We start from the raw sequence: 27,059 nt of genomic DNA on the forward strand, positions 1-27,059 counted from the left end.
TATCTGGACAGTTATTTTGTAGGGATACTGTTTGAGTCACAGCTTTTCTGGAATGTTACTTGCGAGTTGCATAATGAAACTATCTATGTGAGGAAATAAAGTACTAAGGTTATTACCTGCATGTAAGGCTTGTTATTTACCTAAAATTAGGATGAACTATTTGTTATGAACTATTTGTTGTGATTAAAATTTTGAAACAGTTCCCTCTTCTGTCATTTCTTTGTGGAGTTTTGTCTGTATTTGTTTACACCAAACTCAAATACCAGCATACAGCTGTTAGGTAATCTGCAGGAACAAGTTTTTGCCAGCATCATACACTGTTTTAGAATTTCATGAATTATAGAGTACTTGCTTACAGAAATAATATAATATAGATGAATCAACATTATTAAGGTGTACGGTACATTAAATAAAATAACTGATCAAGAAGACAACATAGCAAATTTTAAAATACTGTGGAAACAATCCTGTAATAATTTCACTGAAGACAAACAAATGATATACAATGAATGGCAATGCCTTCAATTTCCAAGATTAAAGATGAATGCAAACCCAGTCATGACCTGTATATTTTTCCACATCTGGTGTGGGGTCTAGTTAAGTTTTCTTTATAGAATTATAAATAAATTCTAAGGCGAATCAGGTGATAAGGTATTAGATACTTCTGGTCAATGATTTTAAAAATAAAATTGGAAAGCTCATTTACTTTAAAAGACACATAACAAACTAGTGCAGCAAACTATAGAATAACTATAAATGGAAAAGGCAACACATTATATAAAGAACTTGAAACTTTAATAAAAGAAATAAAAACAAGCAACATAATTTATCTCTAGATCCAGAATTATAAGAGGATGTACAAAATGTTCCTCATAATGACTTTTAAGGACAAGCAGGCTCATTATCTAAGGCCGGCCTTGGTTACATGTTTTAGAGGTCTATTATTTCATGCACAGTACACCAACGATTGCTTCATTATGATTGATAGATTGCTTCATTATAATTGATTTCCTTGTGTAAACAATGCTTAAAATGGTATAAAGATAAGAAATAGACAAAAACTTTAAAAAAATTCCGAACAAGGGTAAGTACTTTATCTACCTAAGAGTCTTGTACTTTAGCTACCTAATAGACATTTATACTTTATCTACTTAATAGACATTTGTTTTAATATAAAGAAAGAACACAATACAAAAACAATATATCCCAATAGTGTATAAAGAGAGATGGCTTGCAGAATTGTCTTGGGAAGAACAATATTTACAGCACATCAATGGCTGTGTCTGGCAGATACTACGGCTAGTACACAGCTGTGGACTTAAATCTGGTTCTCCTAGTACACACTCTGTTGAAAGTAAACAGATAATTATACATTACTTTCATCATGTCTCGACTACTGTAAACAGTACTGCTTCTTGCACGACTTAATCAAAGTTAGATATGTTGACCTCTAGTTCCTTTGATGGATTATGGGCAGGACATGGCCTAAATTGTGCGATGTGTCAAAAAATACAAATACCTCTAGCTCACAAAACAAAATTTAAGCAACCGATAAAGTGGATTAGTTTAAATAAGGAAACAACAAACCTATGGACTGAACAGAATACCGATAAATAAACATTTCCAATACATGGTTGAATATTTTTTGTTATTATAAAGAAAAAAATTACTTCAATAAAACAGGAAACGAGGCATTTCGTGTTTTGTAGAAACCTCACTCAATGGTTATGTCTGCGCTGAATGGCTGATTGTGGCAAAATATGTTGGTCACAGTTAGGGCTATGTAGCCACGTGAAATACTGCACTACTCATTAATCTTCAGACTCGAAGACAAGCTTTATTATTATTATTATAAACCTCATTAAAATTTCTTATTGTAAACAAAGTTTCTACCATAACTGACATCATGATAATTGTTTCCACTTACAAGAGCTAAGGCAAATTAAGCAGATCGAAATATCTAGGCCTACTGTATATTTTGTTTTTTTTATAGTTCTAATGTTTTAATTGGTGTAATGCACAAAATGTAAGACACATTTCCTAATGGATAATAAAGATTATTATTATTCTCTCGACAATATTACTGGCCACCGAAAGGCAGGAAAGCCGCCATAGCTTTGCGTGGTCTGTCAGTCTGTCCTTTCCTCAACCTGTGACACTTATAGAAAATCTTGTGAAAATCTGATTTTACAGCTTGGAAAATCTCTTTTGCTTAGGCTACTTTATGATTTCTGAAAGTTAACCGTTTTTATTGTTATAATAATTATGCAAGCCAGTTTTTCATAAAAATGCATAATGATACACAATCTTTGATACATATAGATATACACTATTTTATTTCCAGTGATACATATGAGTCTATATTGAATGAAAGTACAGGTACAATCTTTTGATTAACTTCTCTTGACTCAAAATATTTTTACGTATATAAAAGATCATTTAATGGCTATGTATCTTTTCTAAAACACGTTTATTAAACAAAGGAATAGTTTAAAGCTTAGAACCTAGATACAAATCGCAAATCATTTACACTACCAAAAGCTCAAACGTCAGATAAAACACATGTAATAAAACACGAATGGCTGCTTAATCGTTTGTTATGCGTTCTGGGCTGTCGTTAGGTGGTCTCGATGTTCATGAGTGCAAACCCTGCCCGCTGCCTTCCCCCTTCGTCCTGCGGGAAGTTTGGGCCAGGATGTAGTTCATCTTCAAAACTGAATAAGCATTCGAAAAATATTTAATGTATTTACACACAATTGGTTACAAAATTTCCTACCGTTGGGGGGCGTTAATTGTGTGGTACTTGTATTTGCAGACTTGTAATGTAACGAGCAATAGTGACAGCATAGTGATGACTTTGTCTGGCAGACACTAGTGTTAGTGCACAGTTCTGGCCTCAAGTCTAGATCTCCTGGTTCACATTCTGTAGACAATTTTAAAAAATACATACTATATCATCAAGAATGTCTTCAGTGCTCTTCGATTTGTGACTTGCAGCATACATTATTTTTATCTAAATGTTTAGCAACTAATGAAAAAGATTATAATCTAAGGGATTAGTGGGGGCAGGTACGATTAAAACAGCAATTTCGTGTATTATAACGTCACTAATATCTTTAAGCGAAAACAACTTTTGTAGTCTACACAATTGAAACAATAATTTGCATTTTTTGATTACAATTATACACGTCACATTCTTTTAACACAATTTAAAAACTTTAATGCACGCATCACGATGATACTCTCTCTGTAATATACACAGTGGTATAGAGTTGGTATAGACTGAAATACTATTTGATAAGCAATAATACACATTAATTCACAATTTTACATTCTTTGAAGCAGAAAAATATACTGCCTTTTTAAAGCGAGGATTGGACTTATAGTCATAGTCGAGTTCATAGAAGACAAGAAACGTGTTCATATTCAACCACGATGGAGGAGCTATGTATACATATACACACACAATTACACAATAACACAGTCACGATCGAAAGACTACAATATTGTAACGTCACTCTTTCTATCCAGGCTTTATGCAAACACTTCACAACCTACTCAACTTGACAATTCGGGCTCCATAAAACTTAATTAATGTCTAATATCTCTATGAAACATGAGGGTCACTTCAAAAAAGGAGTCAATTAGTCAATACTGTACAATTGGTAACACGTAACAGTGTCTGTAAAAATGCTTAACCATACTGTACTGATGTATAAACTCTGTACTGATGTATAAACTCTGTACTGTTGTATCAAACTCTGTACTGATGTATAAACTCTGTACTGATGTATAAACTCTGTACTGATGTATAAACTCTGTACTGATGTATAAACTCTGTACTTTTGTATCAAACTCTGTACTGTTGTATTAAACTCTGTACTGTTGTATCAAACTCTGTACTGATGTATAAACTCTGTACTGTTGTATCAAACTCTGTACTGTTGTATCAAACTCTGTACTGTTGTATCAAACTCTGTACTGTTGTATCAAACTCTACTGGCCTCTCAGCCTCGTCCTTGACTGTAATGGATTCAACTGGGCGACTTTCCACTGGACTTGACTGTAATGGATTCAACTGGGCGACTTCCCACTGGACTTGACTGTAATGGATTCAACTGGGTGACTTCACACTGGACTTGACTGTAATGAATTCAACTGGGCGACTTCACACTGGACTTGACTGTAATGGATTCAACTGGGTGACTTCACACTGGACATGACTGTACTGGATTCAACTGGGTGACTTCACACTGGACTTGACTGTACTGGATTCAACTGGGCGACTTCCCACTGGACTTGACTGTACTGGATTCAACTGGGCGACTTCCCACTGGACTTGACTGTACTGGATTCAACTGGGTGACTTCACACTGGACTTGACTGTAATGGATTCAACTGGGTGACTTCACACTGGACTTGACTGTACTGGACTAAATGTAACTCGTGAATCTGAACTGTCATGACCTTCTCTCTTTTTATAGTGTCGTCGAAGGCCTTCTCGAAAGTGATAGAACATTGCCATTCCTTCTGGATGATCATATGAACTGAGGAATCGCCCCTCGCCACGGTTGAAAGTTCGTCCAGGGCTGGCCTTAGATTAAAGGTAGCCTCGCACAGGACTAAAAAAAAAATGTTTGGAGAAAAAAAAAAGCAAAACTTGGATCAAATCTCAAACTAGCAGAGTTCTATAGCTCAATGTCTACTGGTCTAGCTCTAAGCTCTAGAATCTAGATCATACAGATCAAATCTCAAACAGAAGTCTATAGCTCAATGTCTACTGGTCTAGCTCTAAGCTCTACATCATCCAGATCAAATCTCAAACAGAAGTCTATAGCTCAATGTCTGATGGTCTAGCTCTGAATCATCCAGATCAAATCTCAAACTAGCAGAGTTCTATAGCTCAATGTCTACTAGTCTAGCTCTGAATCATCCAGATCAAATCTCAAACTAGCAGAGTTCTATAGATCAATGTCTACTGGTCTAGCTCTGAATCATCCAGATCAAATCTCAAACTAGCAGAGTTCTATAGCTCAATGTCTACTAGTCTAGCTCTAAGCTCTACATCATCCAGATCAAATCTCAAACTAACAGAAGTCTATAGCTCAATGTCTACTGGTCTAGCTCTAAGCTCTACATCATCCAGCTCAAATCTCAAACTAACAGAAGTCTATAGTTCAATGTCTACAGATCTAGCTCTAAGCTCTACATCATCCAGATCAAATCTCAAACTAACAGAAGTCTATAGCTCAATGTCTACTGGTCTAGCTCTAAGCTCTACATCATACAGATCAAATCTCAAACTAACAGAAGTCTATAGCTCAATGTCTACTAGTCTAGCTCTGAATCATCCAGATCAAATCTCAAACTAGCAGAGTTCTATAGTTCAATGTCTAGCTCTAAGCTCTGCATCATACAGATCAAATCTCAAATGGGTTGCCTGAGCTAGCCAGGAAAACCAGTGACTTGGCAGAATTTAAGTCATTGGTTAATATGCATGACTAAATGCATGACGCGTAGGACGTAATCATCTTCTTTTTTGAAGTAACGTCTGTATTATATAAGATAAGATAAGATAACTAGCAGAGTTCTATAGCTCAATGTCTACTGGTCTAGCTCTGAATCATCCAGATCAAATCTCAAACTAGCAGAGTTCTATAGATCAATGTCTACTGGTCTAGCTCTGAATCATCCAAATCAAATCTCTAACTAGCAGAGTCCTATAGCTCAATGTCTACTGGTCTAGCTCTAAGCTCTACATCATACAGATTAAATCTCAAAGTAGCAGAGTTCTATAGCTCAATGTCTACTAGTCTAGCTCTGAATCATCCAGATCAAATCTCAAACTAGCAGAGTTCTATAGTTCAATGTCTAGCTCTAAGCTCTGCATCATACAGATCAAATCTCAAAGTAGCAGAGTTCTATAGCTCAATGTCTACTAGTCTAGCTCTGAATCATCCAGATCAAATCTCAAACTAGCAGAGTTCTATAGTTCAATGTCTAGCTCTAAGCTCTGCATCATACAGATCAAATCTCAAAGTAGCAGAGTTCTATAGCTCAATGTCTACTAGTCTAGCTCTGAATCATCCAGATCAAATCTCAAACTAGCAGAGTTCTATAGTTCAATGTCTACTTGTCTAGCTCTGAATCATCCAGATCAAATCTCAAACTAACAGAAGTCTATAACTCAATGTCTACTGGTCTAGCTCTAAGCTCTATATCATACAGTTCAAATCTCAAAGTAGCAGAGTTCTATAGCTCAATGTCTACTAGTCTAGCTCTAAGCTCTACATCATCCAGATCAAATCTCAAACTAACAGAAGTCTATAGCTCAATGTCTGTTGGTCTAGCTCTAAGCTCTACATCATCCAGATCAAATCTTAAACTAACAGAAGTCTATAGATCAATGTCTACTGGTCTAGCTCTAAGCTCTACATCATCCAGATCAAATCTCAAACTAACAGAAGTCTATAGCTCAATGTCTACTGGTCTAGCTCTAAGCTCTACATCATCCAGATCAAATCTTAAACCATCACAAGTCTATAGCTCAATGTCTACTGGTCTAGCTCTAAGCTCTAGATCATACAGATCAAATTTAATAATAATTTTATTTATAAAGCGCTGTTAACAAACAAAATGTAGGCTCAAGGCGCTGTAACAACATTACAAACATAAACACGAGAGTTACAATGACAAACTAACCTAAAAAAAAGTTTTAAACAGATCTCAATGTTCTTCTTAAAAGTGGTGTAGCATGTTGTCTGTCTGAGATCAATGGGGAGTGAGTTCCAAACCTTTGGTCCGTGAACTGAAAAAGCACGCAGACCGTAGCTTTTGAGGGAGAAACGTGGCACTACTAAAAGCGTTGAGTCCATTGAGCGCAGGGCTCTCTGGGGGACATATGGAGTAATCAGTTCGCTAAGGTACAAGGGCATCTCATTGTTATTTATACACTGATGACAAAGTGTGGCGACCTTGTGATCGATTCTCGCTTTCACAGGAAGCCAATGGAGCGTGTGCAAGAGCGTAGTAGCAGAATCTTGTCTAGTTTTTTTAAGGACTATTTAATCGCAGATGTATTAATGTTAGTCTAGCTCTATTACAAATTTAATTACATGACTGATCCAAACTAATTCATAGAAATTAATATAAGCTCTGTTTTTTTTTAAGTATTTTTTTTAACGTCACATTTACTACCAATACATTGCTTACTAGTTTTGGGTGAAGTGGATGTTATCAATGGTCTCGTTGTCGTGGTACTTGTAGTTGCAGACGTGTAATATGACGAGCAGTAGTGACAGCACTGTGTTGGCTGTATTAGGCAGACGCTAAAGTTAGTGCACAGTTCTGGTCTCAAGTCTTGTTCACACAATCTGTACAGTATTTAAAAAAAAAAAATACATTACAAGACTATATCTTGAATGCTCCAAAAAAAAAGAGCGGCTTTTGCAAAGTACAGTTTTAGTGTTTTAGATTCGCATATATACAATGCTTGGCAACAAAGAAGAAGAATTATGCTAAATGAGGCCTGGGAAATGTAACAAAAGAAAAACCTGTAGACATAAAAGTATTTAAAGATAAGCATGTCAAAATACTGGTAAACTGCAGAAATCAGATCCTCACACACACACACACAAAATAATTAAATTTTCAACATTGCCAAATCTTTGCCACATTCCTTGTCGTAGATCCGAGAATGAATGTGAGAAAAAAAAAACGTGTTCAAACTTTTTACCAGACAGACAGAGTGAATCGATAGAAAATAAAATATGAGAGCCTAAGTTTAGAGACTAAGCGACTATAGAAATAATATAAAATAACATTATACCTTGTTATATTAGAGGGACTTCTTATGGTCCGACAGTTACGCTGGGCAGGGCACGTATCCCCTGTGGGGGACGAACTTATGCCAAAGGCAGTCTTTTTTGGTGAGCTAAAAGGTGGTCGAGGTAACAGAGGCGCCCCATGCAAACGCTTCAAGACCAGCTTAGGCGCTAACTTGCCCTAGCTGACATAGAACAGAGTACCTGGTTGCATGCGGCCTCGGAACAAGACAGATGAAGGTCACTCACAAAGGCCGCGGGATACACATTTGAAACTAATCTTCGGACTCAAAGACAAGCCTTATTATATTAAACAGGGGATAATGACAACTGACCACGCAGCCACCTTCGAGGCCCTAAAAGTCCCTAAGAATGTTCTCGTTACCTGTCAGTGGGCAATACAGCTGTAAACCTACAATATCACCTTGTAAAATGTCCAGTAGATAATCGACGCCGTAAGCGCCATTATCCAGACAATTCATTGGGAACAAATTTATTCAACGACCAGGCATGGACCAAAGTCTTGTCTGAAGGTTCCACAATGGCAGCGATCATAACTACGTACCCCGTCCAGAAATGTCTTCATGTTCTTGTACTGTAACCACAACAATACAGTGTGAGAACCACCGCTCCAGTTACGTCCTCACATCGAGTGAGATAAAAAAAAAAAAAGAAGATATTAGGATATCAAGTAGAATTAAGAAATCTTTAACTACAAATCCCGAAACTAAAAAGTGTAGCTAGAAGAAGAGACGATTCAATTTGTAACGATAAGGACACCCATGTATGGCTACTCATTGACCTTTGCCCCTTGTGAATACATATTTTAAAGTGCTTCGAAGTCTTATGGGTAATTGAGAGCGCCTGCAAATCCGAGTAGCTATTACGAAAACGCATATATATCAGGATGTCACTAATGGAGGACATCAAAGCTCACCCAGCTTTCTCATTTCTATCAAGAATTGCATAGAATCCTAAATGCTGCTGGTAAAATCATTGGCAAAAAAACAAACCCCATTCGGGCAGCTACAAGCTAAAAAGATTCTAGAAATAAAAGGTCATCCTTTGGGTCAGGATTTTGTGATTTTACCATCACTAAAGAGATACAAAACACCGATAGCAAAGACAAACAGACACAAAAAATCCTTTGTTCCCCTGGCAATCAAATTATTAAATAGAAACAATCTGATATAAACTTTTCGCAAGAATTGCATATGAACGCCTGATAGTACTTATTGTTAAAAACTAGTAGTTCGTACATCCCATTAAATGTCAACAAATTTCCCTACCTTTAATTGAAGTGAATAGCACAAGGGGATTTACTGTCGTGGCTAATCTTTCAGGTGTGCTTCTTCTGGTGCTATACATTGGGGTAAAGGGGGTGCCATAGTTACACGTGCCGCAGCAATCCACTTGTGAATTCAAGCAGTGATCTTTTGTACAATCGATGATTCTATCTCCGTATTCACAGCCTAAAGTGGTACAATCTCAAATTTAAATTAGGCCTATATGGAGAATTCTTTTAAAAAAGTCTTTCTGGTGTGTAAAGTTATGAACTATTGATTCGCTGTGTGTTTTAATAGAGCATATATGGCGCACAAATTGCTGAGGAAAATAGAACAGCGCTGGCAGAAGAAAAACACCAGAGAAGAAAAGCAAGGCCAATTACACTAGCTCCAGCTGGAATAACCTGCCCAGCGTGCAGCCAAACATTCCGGGCTCACATAGGTCTGACCAACCACATGAGGAAGCACAAAACCCAGTGCAAAACCACGATGGACGAACTATAAAATATGTATGTGTTGTTTTTTTTTGGCATTGAACTATGAAAATTGTCAACTCCATTTAATAATTATGGATTCGTATAGATAATTATCACCGTTTGGTACAGAGGCGGACTGAGTGTCAAAATCAGCCAGGCATTACTTACTATTGGCCAACATTTTGAGTGCCATATCATAAGTATTGTAACGAATCTCCCATATCCAGGCTCTCTGCAAACTGCACCACATGACACGACGAACTTAAAGAACCTCACTACTCGGGGTTCCAAAGTAACAGTAACATTTTAATTTCAAATACATCACAATTGGCAATAACTGAATGTCCAAAAACCTAGTCTTACTCCGGACTTCACACACTTTGCTGGTTCTGACTTCGCTGCGTATTTCGTGGCTCTGGGTTTCTACCACCTCGTTTAAAGTTTTCAGCTCGGGGCTCGTCATCTCTTCCACTGAGGTGTACATCTGTTCTACCCTGGCACAGGTCTCGTTCTGTAAGCTCACACTTGAACACATTCTAAAAGTCAGCCAACATTTGTTCTTTAGAAGTAATCAACAGCTCTACTACATCGGGCTCTAACTCGAACAGGGAGGTGTCCGGATCTTCACCTTCTTCAGTTAGCAATAGGAAGGAAAAAAACCCGCATTTACAGCTTTAGTTTCCTTTATTCGATATCAATCACAATCATTAATTGCCAATAATGAATTGACTAATGGGTTTATTTTTAATTGATTCATGTTTTCTCTGCTACAATGAATAATTATTCAAGTTTCCACTTGATACAAGAATAGGTGTTGGAGAAATAACATCTACATTTATCTAAGGAGACCAAAGCCTACATATTTAGCCATATATCTTAATTCTGAAGGATTACATTCCTCTAAGATACTCTAAGCGTTACTAGACATGAATTGACATGTATGGCATTATGTATGACGTAATAGATCATTGAATGTGTGTATTGAGGTTTACCTTTCACGGGCCTAGACACTTTGTTACACGTGTCACAACATGCTCGATAGTTAAGAGTAGAGTAACAGTTGCCCATAAAGTCATTGATATACAAACTGCAAGAATAGCTCGGTCTGTCTCCAAATGCACAGTTTTCTAGAGAGAGTAAAATGTAACAGAGCTGCTCAAATGATTCCTCAAGCGGACTAATTCAACTTAATGCCACCACATCTTTTAAGTACGATTTATTTCCCTTATTTAAAGAAATAATTCATTATCAATAGTTAATTAACAGAGCTGCATTAACCACAGAGTAGCAGCAATAGCACAGTATTAAGATTTACTACTTCTAAAGAGAAAAGTATTACTGGGAAAATTAAGTTAGCTTTATAATGTACATAAAGGTACATTGATGGCAGTTTAAAAAAATGTGTTTTACAATGGACACAACTAAAGCGACCATAATTTCAAAAACATTTGGCCTATTATCGTAAAAATGTACTATATGCAACTAACGTAGTACCAATATAAATTAGTTTATTTTAAAAAATCAATATTCAGTTCTGATTAGGTGAATAAGAAAAAGAATATTTAAGATCTTTAAGTTACACACCATCAATTTGAGGAGCGTATGGGTCGCTGACACATTGTCCATTTATGCAGACCTGAAACAAAGACAGGTATTTAAAAATTCAATGATTAAAATTTTATAAACTGTGTGATAAATTACTTATTTTGTTTCAAGATTTTACCAAGAAGAACATAAAAATACTTTTAAAAAAACAACAAAAGTTATATTAAATGTAATTGAATCAATTAGTTAAAATCATTCATGTAATTATAGACTGGGATTTTTAATTTCGGGAGCTTAAGAGCATCTCTGAGTCCACCCAGCTCTAATGAGTACCTGACATTAGTTGAATAAAATTAAAGGCAGTTGATCATTGTACTGGCCACATGACACCTTCCTAAACCATAGGCCACAGAAACAGGTTACCTTAACAACATCTGAGATATAGACCGTATGGTCTGAAAGGTAAACTTTACTTTTTTTCCTTATATGTAAATATTTATCTAATTTTATATAATATAGACGTTACTTCAAAAAAAAAAAGAAGATGATTACGTCCTTCGCGTCCTTTAGCCTTGCATATTAACCAATGACCTAAACTCTGCAAGTCACTAGTTTTCCTAGCTAGCTCTGGCAACCCATTCCATGCTTTAATAGCACTAGAGAAATAATTTATATATATCCTCCTTCGTGATCGAAGATGAGCACATTTCTCATATCCTATGGACTCGTAGATGACTGTAAAGTCCAATCCTCACTTTAAAAAGCCGACCGCATACGTGGCCTGGGTGGGTTGGGCCAGTTGTAGATAGGCTTGCTTTTTCTCTCAGCTTTTAGTTAGTTGTTAGTTCGGCGCTTTTTCACGCTGGTCACTCTTCTTGCTTCAAATCTCAAAACTCCAACACTCACAGCTTCACGCCATGAGGAGAGATTGAGAGCTAGTGCTTCCCAGCGGTAAATGTCAATATTACACTGGAGCTCTTGAGAGTGTCTTTATAGTGTTTGCTGCTTGCATTGACCCCCATTGGGAGCGCTTTCCTACACACAACTCCCCGTACAAAGGTCATACGGAAAGGCAATTATTCTTGCATGCGGACTACAACTCCCGCCTATCGAAATTGGGATCTTTTTTACTGTGACATCGATACTGTACATGTTGGCTTACTTTAGGATTTCTGTATCTGGAATGTGGTCATACCAATGCGCCTTATGATATTTCTGTGTAATGTCTCTATAAATAGCTCGTTTTTATCTATAGTATTAGTCTATCTTTATGTAATTGTACAGCAGACTGACCTAGATATATAAATCTGTGTGATAGAAATATTTACACCAATGGTTTTCATTTAGCTTAATCAATGCGCTATGATCCTATCACTTGTCTGGACCAGTTGAGAAAGGGGGAGGGGAGAAGGGGGGGTATCTCGGCGAATGCTTACATGATCTCCTTTTAAATGAATTTTAAAAAATGTTCCCTCAGGGCTAAAGATTCCTCAAGCGGACTAATTCAACTTATGCCACCACATCTTTTAAGTACAATTTCTTTCCCTTATTTAAAAAAATAATTCATTATCAATAGTTAATTAACCAATAAGTTATTTTTAAAATTTTATTCTTGTGTTATCAGGTAAAAACAAATGAAGCAAAATTTCAGCTAAATACGAGATTGGGTGTGTGAGAAATAACAGGTACAAACTTTTTGCCATACAGACAGACAGACAGAGTGAATTGATAAAAGTTTTGTAAAAAAAATGATGTACTTCTATTATTTGTAAATTAAAAAAAAAATTTCATCAACATTTAGACCAGTGTTTTCTTAATAGTGTTCCGCGGAACCTTTGTGTTCCGCGAGGCCTGACTTGGTGTTCCTCGAACTATTTAAATAATTATTAGGAATAGTTTAGGCCTACACGTGAATTAATCTCTACGTATGAATTATTTTCTAAGTAAATGCAGAAAAAAAAAAGATTTTGTTAGCTCTTCCTGGTAACAAAAAAATTCTATAACATCACTATGAACTTTGAACTGACCTAGATTCTGATTCAAAAATAAACCAAAGATAGAAAGAGCATATCTCTGCACTGTTTTATGGGGCGACTGATAACAAAACAGATCAATTAATTTAGTGGAGGGAATTACATTTTTTTGTTTTAGTCAAGCTTATTTTATTGCTTGAGTTTTCATATATTTACTTTATCAATGTAGCTCATTGACTTTTATTGGTGGTAAAATGTAAAATGTTGTAAAATGTTTTGCATGTTTCGGATGTTCATTCAGAGTTGAAGACCAAACCTCCCGCAGGACGACGGGGGATGGGAGCGGGCCGGGCAGGGTTTAAACCTGAACGCCAGTCCAGTGCACAAACCGCACACCAGGCAGCCACAGGGGGCTGAGGCTAGGGTGGGGGAGGAGGGGGTGAATTTGAAAATCCCCCAGCCCCCACTTGAGAGGGGGCCCCTATTGAGTGTTTTTTTTCCATTGAATATTAAATATTCCACAAAATGCAAGGGCCCCCAAAGAGGTCAAGCCCCCCCCAGGGCTACCAAATGATGGGAAATTCCTAGCTACACTCTGGGTAGGGGTTGAACATTAAAGCCTCATTAACTAAGGATTCTGTAATATTAGTTTTGCTTCATTTATTTCTCTGGGTGGGGGAAAGGGACGATGTTGGCTATTTCTGCCACAAGTAGTACTACCAATGAAATAGTAGTTGTAGTGGGTGGAGTCACAATAAGCGAATTTAGGGCTAGACTAAACCCAGAAACATGAGAAATGGTTAGAGAGAAAGATGGAAGAAAAAGAGAGAGTGAAGGACAAAAAAAAAAGAGGGAACAAAAAAAGGAAAAGAGAGTGAAAGAAGGAAGGAAAATAAAGTGAGAAGGGGGAAAAAAGAGAGGGAGAGAGAGAGGAGGGGAAAAAAGAGAGAAGAAAGAAAAAAAAAGAGAGAAGGAGAAACAATAGAGAGAAAGAAGGAAGGAAAAGAGAGCGGAAGCAAAAAAGAGAGACAGAAGGAGGAAATAGAGAGAAAGAAGAAAAATAGAGAGTGCGGATGCATGTGTAAATCAGATGTACTTGAAGTATCTCTAAAGATACTTGATTATACTAAGTGCGTGCGTACCTTGTTGAGTGTATTTTAACTGCGAACTCGGACATGAACATCACATTACAAGACATGAACAGCTACAACAGGATCAAAGCCTCAAGAACCAAGTTAAATCCAGATGAACAATATAAACCATCTTTAATACAGAATGGGCCACAGTCTAGTCCGTCACTAACAACGATGTCTACCCCTCAAGAGTCTACCAGTAACTGATTTCTAAAAGTCTATCCTAACCTCTAACCCCAAAGTCGATGTCGTCACTATACAATGTACGTGCACTGTCGGTCTAATAAAGTGCGCAACCCAACTAACTCAACTAGCTATCTAACAAGAGAGAAGAAAGAAAGGATGAAAAAAAAAAAGAAAGAGGGGAGGAAGGATGAAAAGAGAGAGAAGGAAGGCAGGAACAGAGAGAAAAGAAAGAATAGAGAAAGATGAGAGAGAGAGAGAGAGAAAGAAAGAGAGAAAAGGAAGGATGAAAAGAGAGAGAAGGAAGGTAGGAACAGAGAGAAAAGAAAGAATAGAGAAAGAGATGAGAGAGAGAAAGAGAGAGAAAAGGAAGGATGAAAAGAGAGAGAGAAGGAAGGTAGGAACAGAGAGAAAAGAAAGAATAGAGAAAGATGAGAGAGAGAGAGAAAGAGAGAGAAAAGGAAGGATGAAAAGAGAGAGAGAAGGAAGGAACAGAGAGAAAAGAAAGAATAGAGATAGATGAGAGAGAGAGAGAGAAAGAGAGAGAAAAGGAAGGATGAAAAGAGAGAGAGAAGGAAGGAAGGGACAGAGAGAAAAGAAAGAATAGAGAAAGATGAGAGAGAGAGAGAAAGAAAGAGAGATGAAAGGAAGGATGAAAAGAGAGTAAGAAGGAAGGAAGGAAAAGACAAACAGAGATAGAGAGAGAGAAAATGAATGAAAAGGAGAGAGAAGGAAGAGAGAAAAGAGTGAGAGAAAAGAAGGAAGGAATAAAAAGAGAAAGATGTAATGAAGAGAGTGAGAGAGTGAAGGAAGGAAGTTCAAAGACTCAAAAATAAAGATATACTGCTGCAAGGGTGAACGACTGTATAGAAACTACAAGAAACATGCATCGATCGATGAAAGCTTACCTTTCCATTGCCACAAGATGTTCCAGTGAGTGCTATATGCGGGATACATAACCCTCTTAAAACATCTGCACATAACATTGCTTGGCAGATTTCAATGATAGAGCGTCTAGATTCGGAAGCCTGATTTAATAAAATAAAAAAAAAGGTTACAAAGACAGTTTGTGTAGAAACACAAACTCAAAATCGGCACCCGAAGTGGTCCACCCAGGCAGGTAAAAAGGGCAGGATTCAATATTTTTAGAAAGAACATCAGAATGAAATTGAAAATGAAAGAGAAGAATGAAGAAAGAAGGTTGACAGATCTTGTGTGGTGACCAAGGGTCCAGCAGACCAAAGGATAGGTGAAAGTGAATGTGTAGTCAGACGTGAACGTGGCCTAACTGATGTCTTATAATGAATATCTAATTCATCTAATTGTTTTGTAAAGGGTCAATCTCTTATTCAAATCCTCAAGAAAAAAACATTTCTGTAAAAAAAAAAATTACTTTAATTATCGACTGTACAGCATTGTCTGGACCCTGCTGGGCCATTATCCATGGCATTGGGTCGAGAGCCCGGAGTGGACTGTTCACTCTGTGACCAAGGTGTGATTACCGGTTAACGCTGTTGTATATATATATATATACTCATATCTTAGGCACACTGATTTAATATTGATCACGATGTATAACCATCGTTTATTGTGTCATATCATATCATTGTTTCATTTGACCTTTTGCTTTGTTTTACGCATTCTCGTTGTTGACTAGTATACGTTATCAGATTACCATTATTCGTTCTCTTGGTAATTACTTCATAAATTAATTGATAGAGACAGTAAGGCGTGTCCAGGCAGACGAGCCAAAGTGTAACCCCGACAGGAATTTACTACTCAGCGTTGAGGTGGGGAACCCTGTGGAGTATTACATACCCCTAGAACCTATCAAGTTGATACTTTAAACAAATATTTACTGTACCTAACAAAACACGAATCAATAAAAATAAAAAAAATAAGTGAATTAATAATTGGTAATTAATCATTTTGTTTGATATCTTATAAAATAAATAGCTTGTACATTATTGATATAGTTTTAAGGGTGGAGTTCTTCCCCTTTAGATTAGGTTTTCTTTTCTTTTTAATAAAAGAATTTCTTTTCTTTTTTAAAGTTCCGATTGCCATACCAGGCAGTGATATAACAACTTAAAATGTGAGCGTGATAAAACATCGCCAAGGATTTTTAAAATGAGGACATTTTTCTATGTGCGGTGAGGTGGCTGAGCGGTAAAGCGCTTGGCTTCCAAACCGGGGTCCGTGTTTCGATTCCTGGCGAAGACTGGGAGTTCTAATGGGTACCTGACATTTGTTGGGGAAAACTAAAGGCGGTTGGTGGTTATGCTGGCCACATGACACTCTCGTTAACCATAGGCCACAGAAACAGAAGATCTTTACATAATCTGCCCTATAGACCACAAGGTGTGAAAGGGAACTTTTTTTTCTCTAAATAATCGTAATCTTTGCTGCCCTTTTGGCCGAAATAATCAGTATTTACACTAAAAATTAATTTGTTGACTAAGATATTACCAAGGTATTCACAAATTTACATTATTTCAATGTTCTCTTTTGCTACAGAAACAATATCGTTTTCCTTCTTTTCCCTGCGAAAATCGATTATCATTTATTTTTTTACATTTAATTTTAAGAAATAGAAATTATATCTACAGTATCTCTTTGTTCTATTCTCTGAAATACTCATTTACCTCCGAGAGCAGGGCAAGGAGAGTCTCATCAAATTAGGGGATCGGTAATTAATATGATGATAATCAATGATTAAGAAGTGACTTAGCAGGAAATAAAAGTGACTAAGAAGTCAATGCATGATGAAGTGACTAAGCAAATATTGCGTGATATGAGTGATAACTCTGCTTAGCAGGAAATAAGTTAATTTAATTGGGCTGTTAGCGAGTTGTGTTACTTACCCTGCAAAAGTTCAGAAGGAATCATTTCCAAAAAACTGTTGACACTGTTGATCAGGTTTGATCACCTGACCCAATAGTTTATCAGATACATCTGGAATGTCTGCTGATGCTTCGACAGCGTAGACAAGACAAGTGTAACCTCGACTTGGAATAAACATTTACAATATATAATACATAGAGTTTACATTTTAGCTTCAAATCTTTACTCCTTTGAAGTTAGAGTTACATAGGCAAGACTCGTGTGTTGGTCGAGAGAAAGGGAGGAATGAAATGGTTTGAGCTAGACTGTGCACTGTAATAATAATAATAAAAAGGCCCTTAACATTCCTAGGAACATCCTCGTTGCCTGTCAGAGGACGGTACTGCTGCAGACCTGCTACATCACCAGAAAATTCGTCAGTGGAAACTGATAATGTGACTACGATGAATTTTCTTTCCCTTTAACTAAACTCGACCCTGGCAGCGCCAGAGAATGAATAGTCATTCTTTTCTAACATAATAATAATAATAATAATAGTCGTCATCTTTACTATTCATGATTGGATTTGATGTGTGTGTGAATTGGAGTTCTATATTTCTATATTCTCTATTACCTTGGTAAGAATCATAGATGCTTGGGTGTACTGTGTAGTGAACTACAAGTGCGAGATCAATACATAGCTAACACAGTCACAGAGAGTCGATACAGAATCCAAACTTGAGATAGCACAATGACTAACTTTTATTACAGATGGGGACACAGTCGAGCCAGTCACTAAACTAAAAGTCTACATCAATAATGTCAAACTCACTAACAAGGGCGTCACTAAAATGTGGCGTTTTAAAGTCCGTCGACTGAAGTGCGCCTCAAAACTAAACTAAGTGCCATAAAGAAAGCATGCTTACAGATGCCGAATACTATTTAAAAATGTCCGTTTTTCAGCTTATAAAATTGAAAAGACAGACTCAAACTCAAATATAACCTAATAACAAGCAAAATAAAAATAATATTTAAAAAAGTATTAAATCTAGTTATATCAATTAGTTTGGATTAGTCATGTAATTAAATTTATAATATAAGGGTCCTATCTTGATTCTAGACAAACAATCATAAATATGCGCGATTAGAAATATTTTCAACAACTGTTTTTGTTTAGCTTTTAGGTTTTTAATACGCTATGATCCTATCACGTGTCTGCACCAGTTGGAAAAGGGATTGGGGGTAGAAAAAAGGGAGTATCTGGGTGATCGCTTTTTAAATGTATTTGTAAAAAAAAAAGTGAGCAGCCTGAGTTCGAACTCGAGGTCTCCTCAGCCTCCTCAAGCCAATAACGGTAACCCCTCTGCCTGAGAGTTGCCTATGAAAATGGATTTTACAAAATTTTCTTTCTACAAATAATAATAATTCAGCATATCAGTCAAGTGAAATTTCTTTCCCTTGCTCGAGATACCAAAACAAAGACACCCAACAATTCATTAACAATAATTAACTAACTAATTGTTTTTTTTTTTATTTGATTCTTGTACTGGCAGATAAAAGAAATTGTGCAAAATTTCAGTTTTTTTTTTCCAAGATTGAGTACGTGAGAATTAACATGTACAAACGTTTCACCAGACAGACACAGGGAGTTGATACAAGCTTTGTAAATAATAAGGCATGTCTTCGACTCTGAATATTTATAAGAATGCAGTATTTTCCGTGGCTAAACAGCCCCATCTGCGACTTACATACTTTGCCACAACCAGCGCAGACATAACCATTTTCCGCCGGTGGTCGATTTACATGTTCTTTTCGAGGCACCACCAAATTTCAACAGCCACATGCAGATCTTGAGTTGAAACAACAACAAATAAATGTTTTCATAACAATGTAGAAACCAACCTGGAGCTCAATTTTTTCTTCAAAAAGCTGGTAAAGTAACTGACACTGCAGGGAGAGAACAGCCATGGATTATACTCTGTCCCAGGCTTTTTTTCCGCATCAGGAGAACCCTTAATGTATCTCTCTGAAGCGTTGCAGAGATTGTTTTCTCCGTCGTGACGTGCTGAGAGGCTGCAAATTGTAATAAATTAACTAGTTAAATTTCCTAGTATGGTTGTTTAAGAAAGTCTTGTCTTTTCCTGCCTCACATGGCTGCTTTGTGGTATACTCCCCACTCCATATATTACAAAATCAAAGTCTCCTGCCCGCCATAACCTACAGGAGGCTTTCAATTGAATCTAATACTGCTCGGGTAGGCGAACTAAAGTAATAGCAAAATTCTTTATTGAAGAATTTCATGATAAATAAAACAATGTAAAGGACAGTGAATTGCGACTATGAATCTTATCTTATATGATACAGACGTTACTTCAAAAAAGAAGATGATTACGTCCTACGCGTCATGCATTTAGTCATGGATATTAACCAATGACCTAAACTCCGCCAAGTCACTAGTTTTCCTGGCTAGCTCAGGCAACCCATTCCATGCTCTAATAGCGCTAGGGAAGAAGGAGATTTTGTACAAATGTGTCCTAGCATATGGAATGAGGAATAATCTCATAAAAATGATAATGAATGCCTGGTCATTTGCTATAGTCGAAACGATGTCACCGACACAGTAGTTTCCCCCTCTCCCCACAGCAGTTCCCCCTGTTATGACATGATTAGGATTTAGTTATTTGTTTCGGGAATAAGGGGAAAGTTGTACTTAGTGACAAGTGACGTGAAAGATAGTTAAAAAACAAGAACTCTCTAAGCGACGCTTTAGAATCAAGACGCTTTCTTCTTTACAGTAAGAATAAGAAGAATTATATAGACAGCTAGTAATAGAGGACATCGGACGGTTCCCCTGAACTACCAACATGATTTACTTTACATTTGTGTTTGGTAATCCACTTATCATAATCAGCTGTTCCTTTCTTACTAGACCATTTTGTGCAAAGTCTACAGCTATTTGTAAGAATTTCTGCGTCTAAACATTTACCTGTTTCTATTGATATGGCTGTAACAACGCCATGATGGCTCGAGTGCCCTCGACGCTGCCATGTCCCATCAACGCTCACACCGCAGTCAGTGATGCCTTCTTCGTTGCTGATTCCAACCTTTTCTTTCACTTCCCTTGCAGCCTTTTCCATACTTTCTTCTGCCACTTTCTTAGATGCAAGGCCTATGGTATGCATTACAGATTGATAAGATGTTTCAGAAATAGGAGGTGGACTGTTTGTGTGTTGACAAAAATTCAAGAGCGCACTGTGACCTGGACCTATGGATCTTACAAATGATACCATTCTGAAATTTATTTCCCTAAATCCTCTTTTTTGACCATCTCTATTTTCTTTAGAAGATCTAAAGCTTTCTTCAAATGAGCAGTCAGCTGAAGTGCATTTCACAATTAGTTCCTGACAAAATCCAATTCTTGCGCTTTCATTCAAAAACAAATTTAGAGAATAGTTGAAGCATTTCTAAAGGACATATCAAGTAACTTGCCAAGAAATTATTAAAACATGCTAGGTTTAAAAAGATATTACAATCCAGTGGATTATCTGATAAACTTGATTCAGATGAAATATCTACATTAGGTGAAGCAGCTTGATGTGTCTCTTGTTGTTCACCAACTTGTCCATGATCATCACTTGTACTACTTGTAGACTTTGCAGACTTGGTGAAAGTTGGTGTATTTATTCCCACGAAATTTTCTTTTTCTACCACAACTTTGCCTTTTATTATGCTTATTGGCCATTATTGTTACACAAATAAAAATGCAATATGAATATAGATCTAAATATCAAAATATACAAAAGAGTCTTTCACCAGCAGCAATCCAAAACGAAAAAATGTTGCTAGAAATTACACAAAATCCAACAGAAAATAAACATGCTTTTGTTGACTGGGACAGTGAAGTAATAGAGTACATTCCCTTAGCTACTTCCTTTATATCTATAAGCATATCGCATTTTAACTTCATTAGAAAATAATTAAAAAGTATTATTTACAAAAAAACAAAAACAAAAATATTTACCTGCTTATGGTCGTTGCTAAGGTAAACAAACACTACCCCACCTAATACAAAAATTATTTTAAAATACTTCTAGAAGGAATACTTGCCTCAAATAGACTGAATTTGATAGAGAAATGGTTGTACAATATAAATATGATGAGAATGAAAAAGTGATATTTTGGTCATTTCTTACTATTCTCTAACCTTAGATCCACCTAAGTATTAAAAGTGTTTGCTGTTTTAACACCAGCGTCGACTCAATGTATCGATTGTTGGCCTTTCGTTGGTGTTATCTGTTCCAGTATTGAGTTCAGTGTTACCTCCAGATGGACTTAGTTACATTTTCAAGTACTATACAATGTGGAAGAGCATAACACCCCTCTCCCCACAGCTGACGTACCCAACGAAACAAAACTTTTAACACTTTCGCTAGGCGTATCAGCTAATCTATGTAACACATCTCCTTTATTTTTGCTATTAGCCCATTAGTTTATAAGTCTAATTAAGTAGACGCGGTGGTTGAGTGGTTAAGCGCAGTGGCGTCACTAGGGGTGTGCGGTCCGCACCTGGTGACACCCACCAGGGGGTGACACCCAAGTGAGTAAAATGCAACTTTTAAAACTAAAACATTAATACCTTGAATTTGAGAAAAATAATTTCTTGTAGACACCAGGAAAAGAGTTTCTGAAGCTCAGAAATGTAGAAAAACGCTCGGCTTCGTCCCGGAACACTACGAGTGAGATTAAGGCACTCTAATCATCTAATCTAACCAGTTGAGTGGCAAACCTAGCATTGTTTATTTTAAACTGTTCAGAAACACATAGACTGAAACGCCTCGTTCGACGTATAGGGCTGCAAGCTCTATCTACAGCCCTTTCCCAGCTGGCTCCACGGAATTCAGGACTTCTAAAAAAGTGTGAGGCCATGCTAGACATGTTTTTGCGTTCCTCTTTTCGGCTTTCATCTTTAAGTCTGACTTTGGTAAACGTGTTTCGTCTTGTCTAATGTGATATGTCTCACAAATGTCAATCGACATTCAATCGCCACTTTCCTTAGACGGCCTGTAGGGGAAAATATTTCTCTATTGGGTACATTATCTCAGTATGTTATTCCTAGTATCTTTCTCAGCCATCTACTCAGCCTCGTTTCAGCCTTCCACGTCTTGAAGCGTGGGGGCCGCTGGGACAATGATTGTATTGAGAAGCTGGATTTTAATCTCCAGGCTAATTAATTTTGTTTATTCAGATAGGCCTTAATTTTTAAATCCGACATGCAACACCATGATATGATCTTCATCGCTTGAGATAACACCTTCTAAATAGGCTTGGTTAACTTTTCTATTTGTTCAAGATCTGTATAACCCATGCTTATGGGTGTATTGGGTAACCTGCACCCAATATGCATAACTTTGAGGGCGTCTTTATCCGTCATCTCGAGTATACATTAAATTGTATTTCAAAGAAATGCTATGTCGTCTGCAAAATCCAACTCGATTGAAATCCGAATGCAGCCCGTTTAATGTATTTTCATGACATCGTCGATGGCTACAAGAAAGTGAAATGGGGAATAAGATATACCCTAATCTTATATACGTCTCGATGTTTAAGTAGGCCACCGTCTGTTGTGACACAACAGCTTGATTCACTTTAGACATGTCGCTGAATCTGGACAAATTGTTGCGAGTTTCCTTATAGCAGCATTAATGCCTTCCAACAAACTAAATAGCAAAGGAATTACCCATGTGCCAGTTCATGTGCCACCGTTTGAGAAGTAGAGATAGAATAGCGATCTTCTTGGCGATCTTCTATCACAGAAGAGCTCTTCCCGTTTGTTCGGCGCATTGTTTCACCAAAAGCAATCCCTGAGAGAAATTAGGATTCCGTTATTAGAACATAGGTTAAGGATTCGTCCTGGATATGGTTTGGATATGTTCTTTCAGATTCGTAAGCAAGTCATAACTAAATGGATAAGTAAATTGTGATATCATGAGTGTTTTTTTTTACCTATTTGAAATAATAATAGTAGTATAATATTACTGAATAATTATAACATATTAAATTAAATTAGATTCCATTTTGCCTTAACTGGCATGGGAGAATAAAGCTGACAGAAGAAGGCCTAACCCACAGGAGCCGAATACGAAATGGAAACTTCAATAGACAGTTATGCTCCTACTTAGATCACTCAATCCTCATGCTCGGCTTCTCAGGCGCTCTCAAAGGATTAAAAAAAAAAGTGTTAATAAGTTGAACAGATTTATTTACATGGACCAATGTCTTCCGCTCTACTAACTTGAGTGTCTCTCTTGTCACTATTCTTAGAGTATCTCTAATCTTGTAGTTTCTGTCTTTGTCAAACTACACGTATGGTTCCTATATTGCTACTCATTAAATTTCCTAAATCTATCTATAACTCAAGAACACTCTACAAAAAAAAAAAGGATTTGTCGACACTAGATGTAACAAAATATGAAGGCTGCAACTGGGTTTCGTATCCAAGTGAAATATTGCTTTTTTTCATTTACTTTTTACCTTTACCTATTCTTTAGTCTGTTGGACCGTTGGGGCACCATGCAAGATTCGTCGACAATCTTTCTCCATTTCTCTATGTCTTTTGCTTTAGAACCTCTTTCAATGACAGGCCCGTCAATTCTTTTATGTTGTCCTCCCATCGCTTTCTCTGTCTGCCTCTTCTTCTTTTTTTTTTATTGGTACTGCTCCCTAAAGGAAGGGCTTTGCGAGCCCCGATGATTTTTTAATATGAATATAAATTTTTTAACGCTAGTTAGCAGGTCATCCATGGGGTCCAATCTTTGCGGTAACCCTGTCTCTTATCTCTTGGTTTGTGATGCAGTCTTTGAATATGATACCTAGGATCCTTCTGTAGCATCTCTATTCCATTGTTAGGATCCTCCTCGTCAACGTCCAAGACTCACAATACAAATGCGGCCATGACAAGGGAGCGTATCAGTCTGATTTGTTGTCGAGGGCTAATACTTTGCCTTTACATAATAACAATTTTATTTATAAAGCGCTGTTAACAAACAAAATGTAGGCTCCATGCGCTGTAATAACATTACAAACACAAACACGACAGCTACAATGACAAACTAATCTAAAAAAGTTTTAAACAGATAAGTCTTAATGTTCTTCTTAAAAGTGGTGTAGCATATTGTCTGTGTCTGAGATCACTAGGGAGTGAGTTCCAAACCTTTGGTTCGTGCACTGAAAAAACCCTCAGACCGTAGTTTTTGAGGGAGAAATGTGGCACCGCTAAAAGCGTTGAGTCCATTGAGCGCAGGGCTCTCTGGGGGACACATGGAGTCATCAGTTCGCATATTATTATAAGTTCTGAAAGTGCTGCTGTGGAGTGCAATTCGGGCCAGTAGTTCACATTTCATTTATTGCCACCAAATGCAGTTCCCCTAGGGCCTCGATTTATCTAAGTCCGGCCCTGGAGGCAAGAAAAGTGATAACTCAAGATGTCTGACCAGCTTTAAAAAGTGAACACTAAAGAGGACACGTAAATGAACAACATAAAATAGACGTTCATGAACATCTTGCACACAAGCTCAAAGTAGAAATCTTGAGCTGAATTGTGAATAGAAGAACTTGAATGTGTAAAGCTTAGACTTAGAAGAAAGACTCGTTCCAATGATAAGGATTACAGGAAATTGATTAAATGAGAAATCATAGACCATCAAACGGCTTCATTAGTGAAGACTTCATTTAAAAACAACTTAAATTTTACTTGTTCGATTTGTTATTTCACTGCTAATCTTGAATCAAGGTCTAATGAAGTCATCAGTCAAAACAAAGAGACGAAGACATTGAGAACTTTTAGTAAGAAAAAGGAAATACTTTTAAAATACGACCTCAGTGTTACGACCTAGTTTCCCACTACATGGCTGCCTGCTCGTACGGTATGCTCGCCGGACTGTCGTTCCGTTGTCTCGATGGTCCAGGGTTCCTACCCTGCCCGCTGCCATCCCCCGTCCTCCTGCGGGAGGTTTGGACTAGGAAGTAAATTATCTTCAACTCTGAAGAAACATCCAAAACATGTGAAACAGTTTACATTTAAAAAAAAAGTGTTAAGCGTATAATACATACACTCACATCGTATCTGCTTCGTAAAAAAAAAAAACCCATTAAATTAAAAAAACACATATTAAGCTGTTGTAACAAATCAATTGTCAAACAAGATTCTGGAAGGAAGTATGATCATGAGCTGAGGTAGGCCTATCACTTTGAAGTACTGTCAAAAGACATTAACCCGAAAAGACAGCACTTACCTACGGTATCTTGTTTATTATTGTTACCATCCGCTGTAAAGAGGTTATAACTGTAATGAAAAGAATGGATGCGATATTGTTCGTTATTAATGTTAAATGTACTGAACTGAATTTAAATGACTCTATTTTTACAAAGCTTATAATCAACTCATTCTGTCTGCCTTGTAAAAAGTTTGTACACTCTATTTCTGATACGCCCAGTCTCGGATCAAGTCGGACCCTAACCCGATATACAGTGCTTTTTTGTAAAAATAAAACTGGTGCCAGTACTCAATGATCGATTGCCTAACTTTAACTACTAATAAATTAATAATAAACATTAAAATACAAGAAAAGTAATAATTTTAACCCCAAAATTGAAAAAGGTGCCGGCACTCCGTACTGGTGCTAGGAATGTGTTTGTGAGGGCGAATTATAGTGGTATGAATAGTGCCCGCATGGGCGTACCTAGGACGGGTTGGGGTTCTGTACCATAGTTAAAATTTAACTTGAGATATGGATAAATGTACCATGCTTAGCAAGACAGGTGAATCTATAGGTACCATACTTAACAAGACATATGAACTGATTGGTACCATGCTTAACAAGACAGATGAACTGATTGGTACCATGCTTAACAAGACAGATGAACTGATTGGTACCATGCTTAACAAGACAGATGAACTGATTGGTACCATGCTTAACAAGACAGATGAACTGATTGGAACCATGCTTAACAGGACATATAAACTTATAGGTACCATGCTTAACAAGACAGATGAACTGATTGGTACCATGCTTAACAAGACAGATGAACCGATTGGTACCATGCTTAACAAGACAGATGAACCGATTGGTACCATGCTTAACAAGACAGATGAACCGATTGGTACCATGCTTAACAAGACAGATGAACTGATTGGTACCATGCTTAACAAGACAGATGAACTGATAGGAACCATGCTTAACAAGACAGATGAACTGATAGGTACCATACTTAACAAGACAGATGAACTGATTGGTACCATGCTTAACAAGACAGATGATTTGACGGGAACCATGCTTAACAAGACAGATGAACTAATAGGAACTATGCTTAACAAGGCAGATGAATCAATAGGTGCCATGTATAACAAGACAGATGAACTGACAGGAACCAAGCTTAACAAGACAGATAAACCGATAGGTACCATGCTTAACAAGACAGATAAACCGATAGGTACCATGATGGCTACCATGTCAAAAAGAGATACGATCCTTTACTTAACCGAGACGCTAGTGATATTAGCGCTGTTTGTGATAGCAATTCCTACGAATGTAGCTTCCACGACAGAAAGCCTACGAATGTAGCTTCCACGACAGGAAGCCTACGAATGATGTGAACTTGCACAGTCTTGAGGATGTCAACTTGAATTCTGCACTCAAACGTTTAACAAAAGCTGAGTCTCACGGAGAGAATCGAGTACTAGCAAACCCACCAACAGGTCTGGATTCGACGTTTGTTCAGATACCAAGATCAGCGAGATACTGGATCAGGAAAACCAAAT

The 27,059-nt window shown here is 37.1% G+C and overlaps 1 protein-coding gene across 9 annotated transcripts in view; it reads right to left on the bottom strand.

The window, feature by feature from the left end:
* The window catches only part of LOC129924971 (uncharacterized), a 39,845-nt gene that overhangs the window by 6,281 nt on the left and 6,505 nt on the right, over positions 1-27,059 (bottom strand). The window contains exons 1-9 of one of the 9 annotated variants that reach the window (XM_056022760.1): positions 21,056-21,451; positions 20,229-20,665; positions 19,145-19,315; positions 15,328-15,447; positions 11,170-11,221; positions 10,578-10,712; positions 9,113-9,295; positions 2,777-2,923; positions 850-1,345 (exon numbers count right to left, since the gene is read on the bottom strand). In XM_056022760.1, the coding sequence (XP_055878735.1) occupies positions 1,152-1,345; positions 2,777-2,923; positions 9,113-9,295; positions 10,578-10,712; positions 11,170-11,221; positions 15,328-15,447; positions 19,145-19,210 (897 nt within the window). In that variant the 5' untranslated portion in view covers positions 19,211-19,315; positions 20,229-20,665; positions 21,056-21,451 and the 3' untranslated portion in view covers positions 850-1,151. Of the gene's footprint in view, positions 1-847; positions 1,346-2,776; positions 2,924-7,212; positions 7,374-9,112; positions 9,296-10,577; positions 10,713-11,169; positions 11,222-15,327; positions 15,448-17,283; positions 17,428-19,144; positions 19,316-20,228; positions 21,453-25,533; positions 25,584-27,059 lie in introns of those variants that run through there. The other 8 variants (XR_008776830.1, XM_056022761.1, XM_056022765.1 and 5 more) reach the window with 8 other exon arrangements.

This window comes from Biomphalaria glabrata, chromosome 3 (genome assembly GCF_947242115.1).
Source record: "Biomphalaria glabrata chromosome 3, xgBioGlab47.1, whole genome shotgun sequence".
NCBI lineage: Eukaryota > Metazoa > Mollusca > Gastropoda > Planorbidae > Biomphalaria > Biomphalaria glabrata.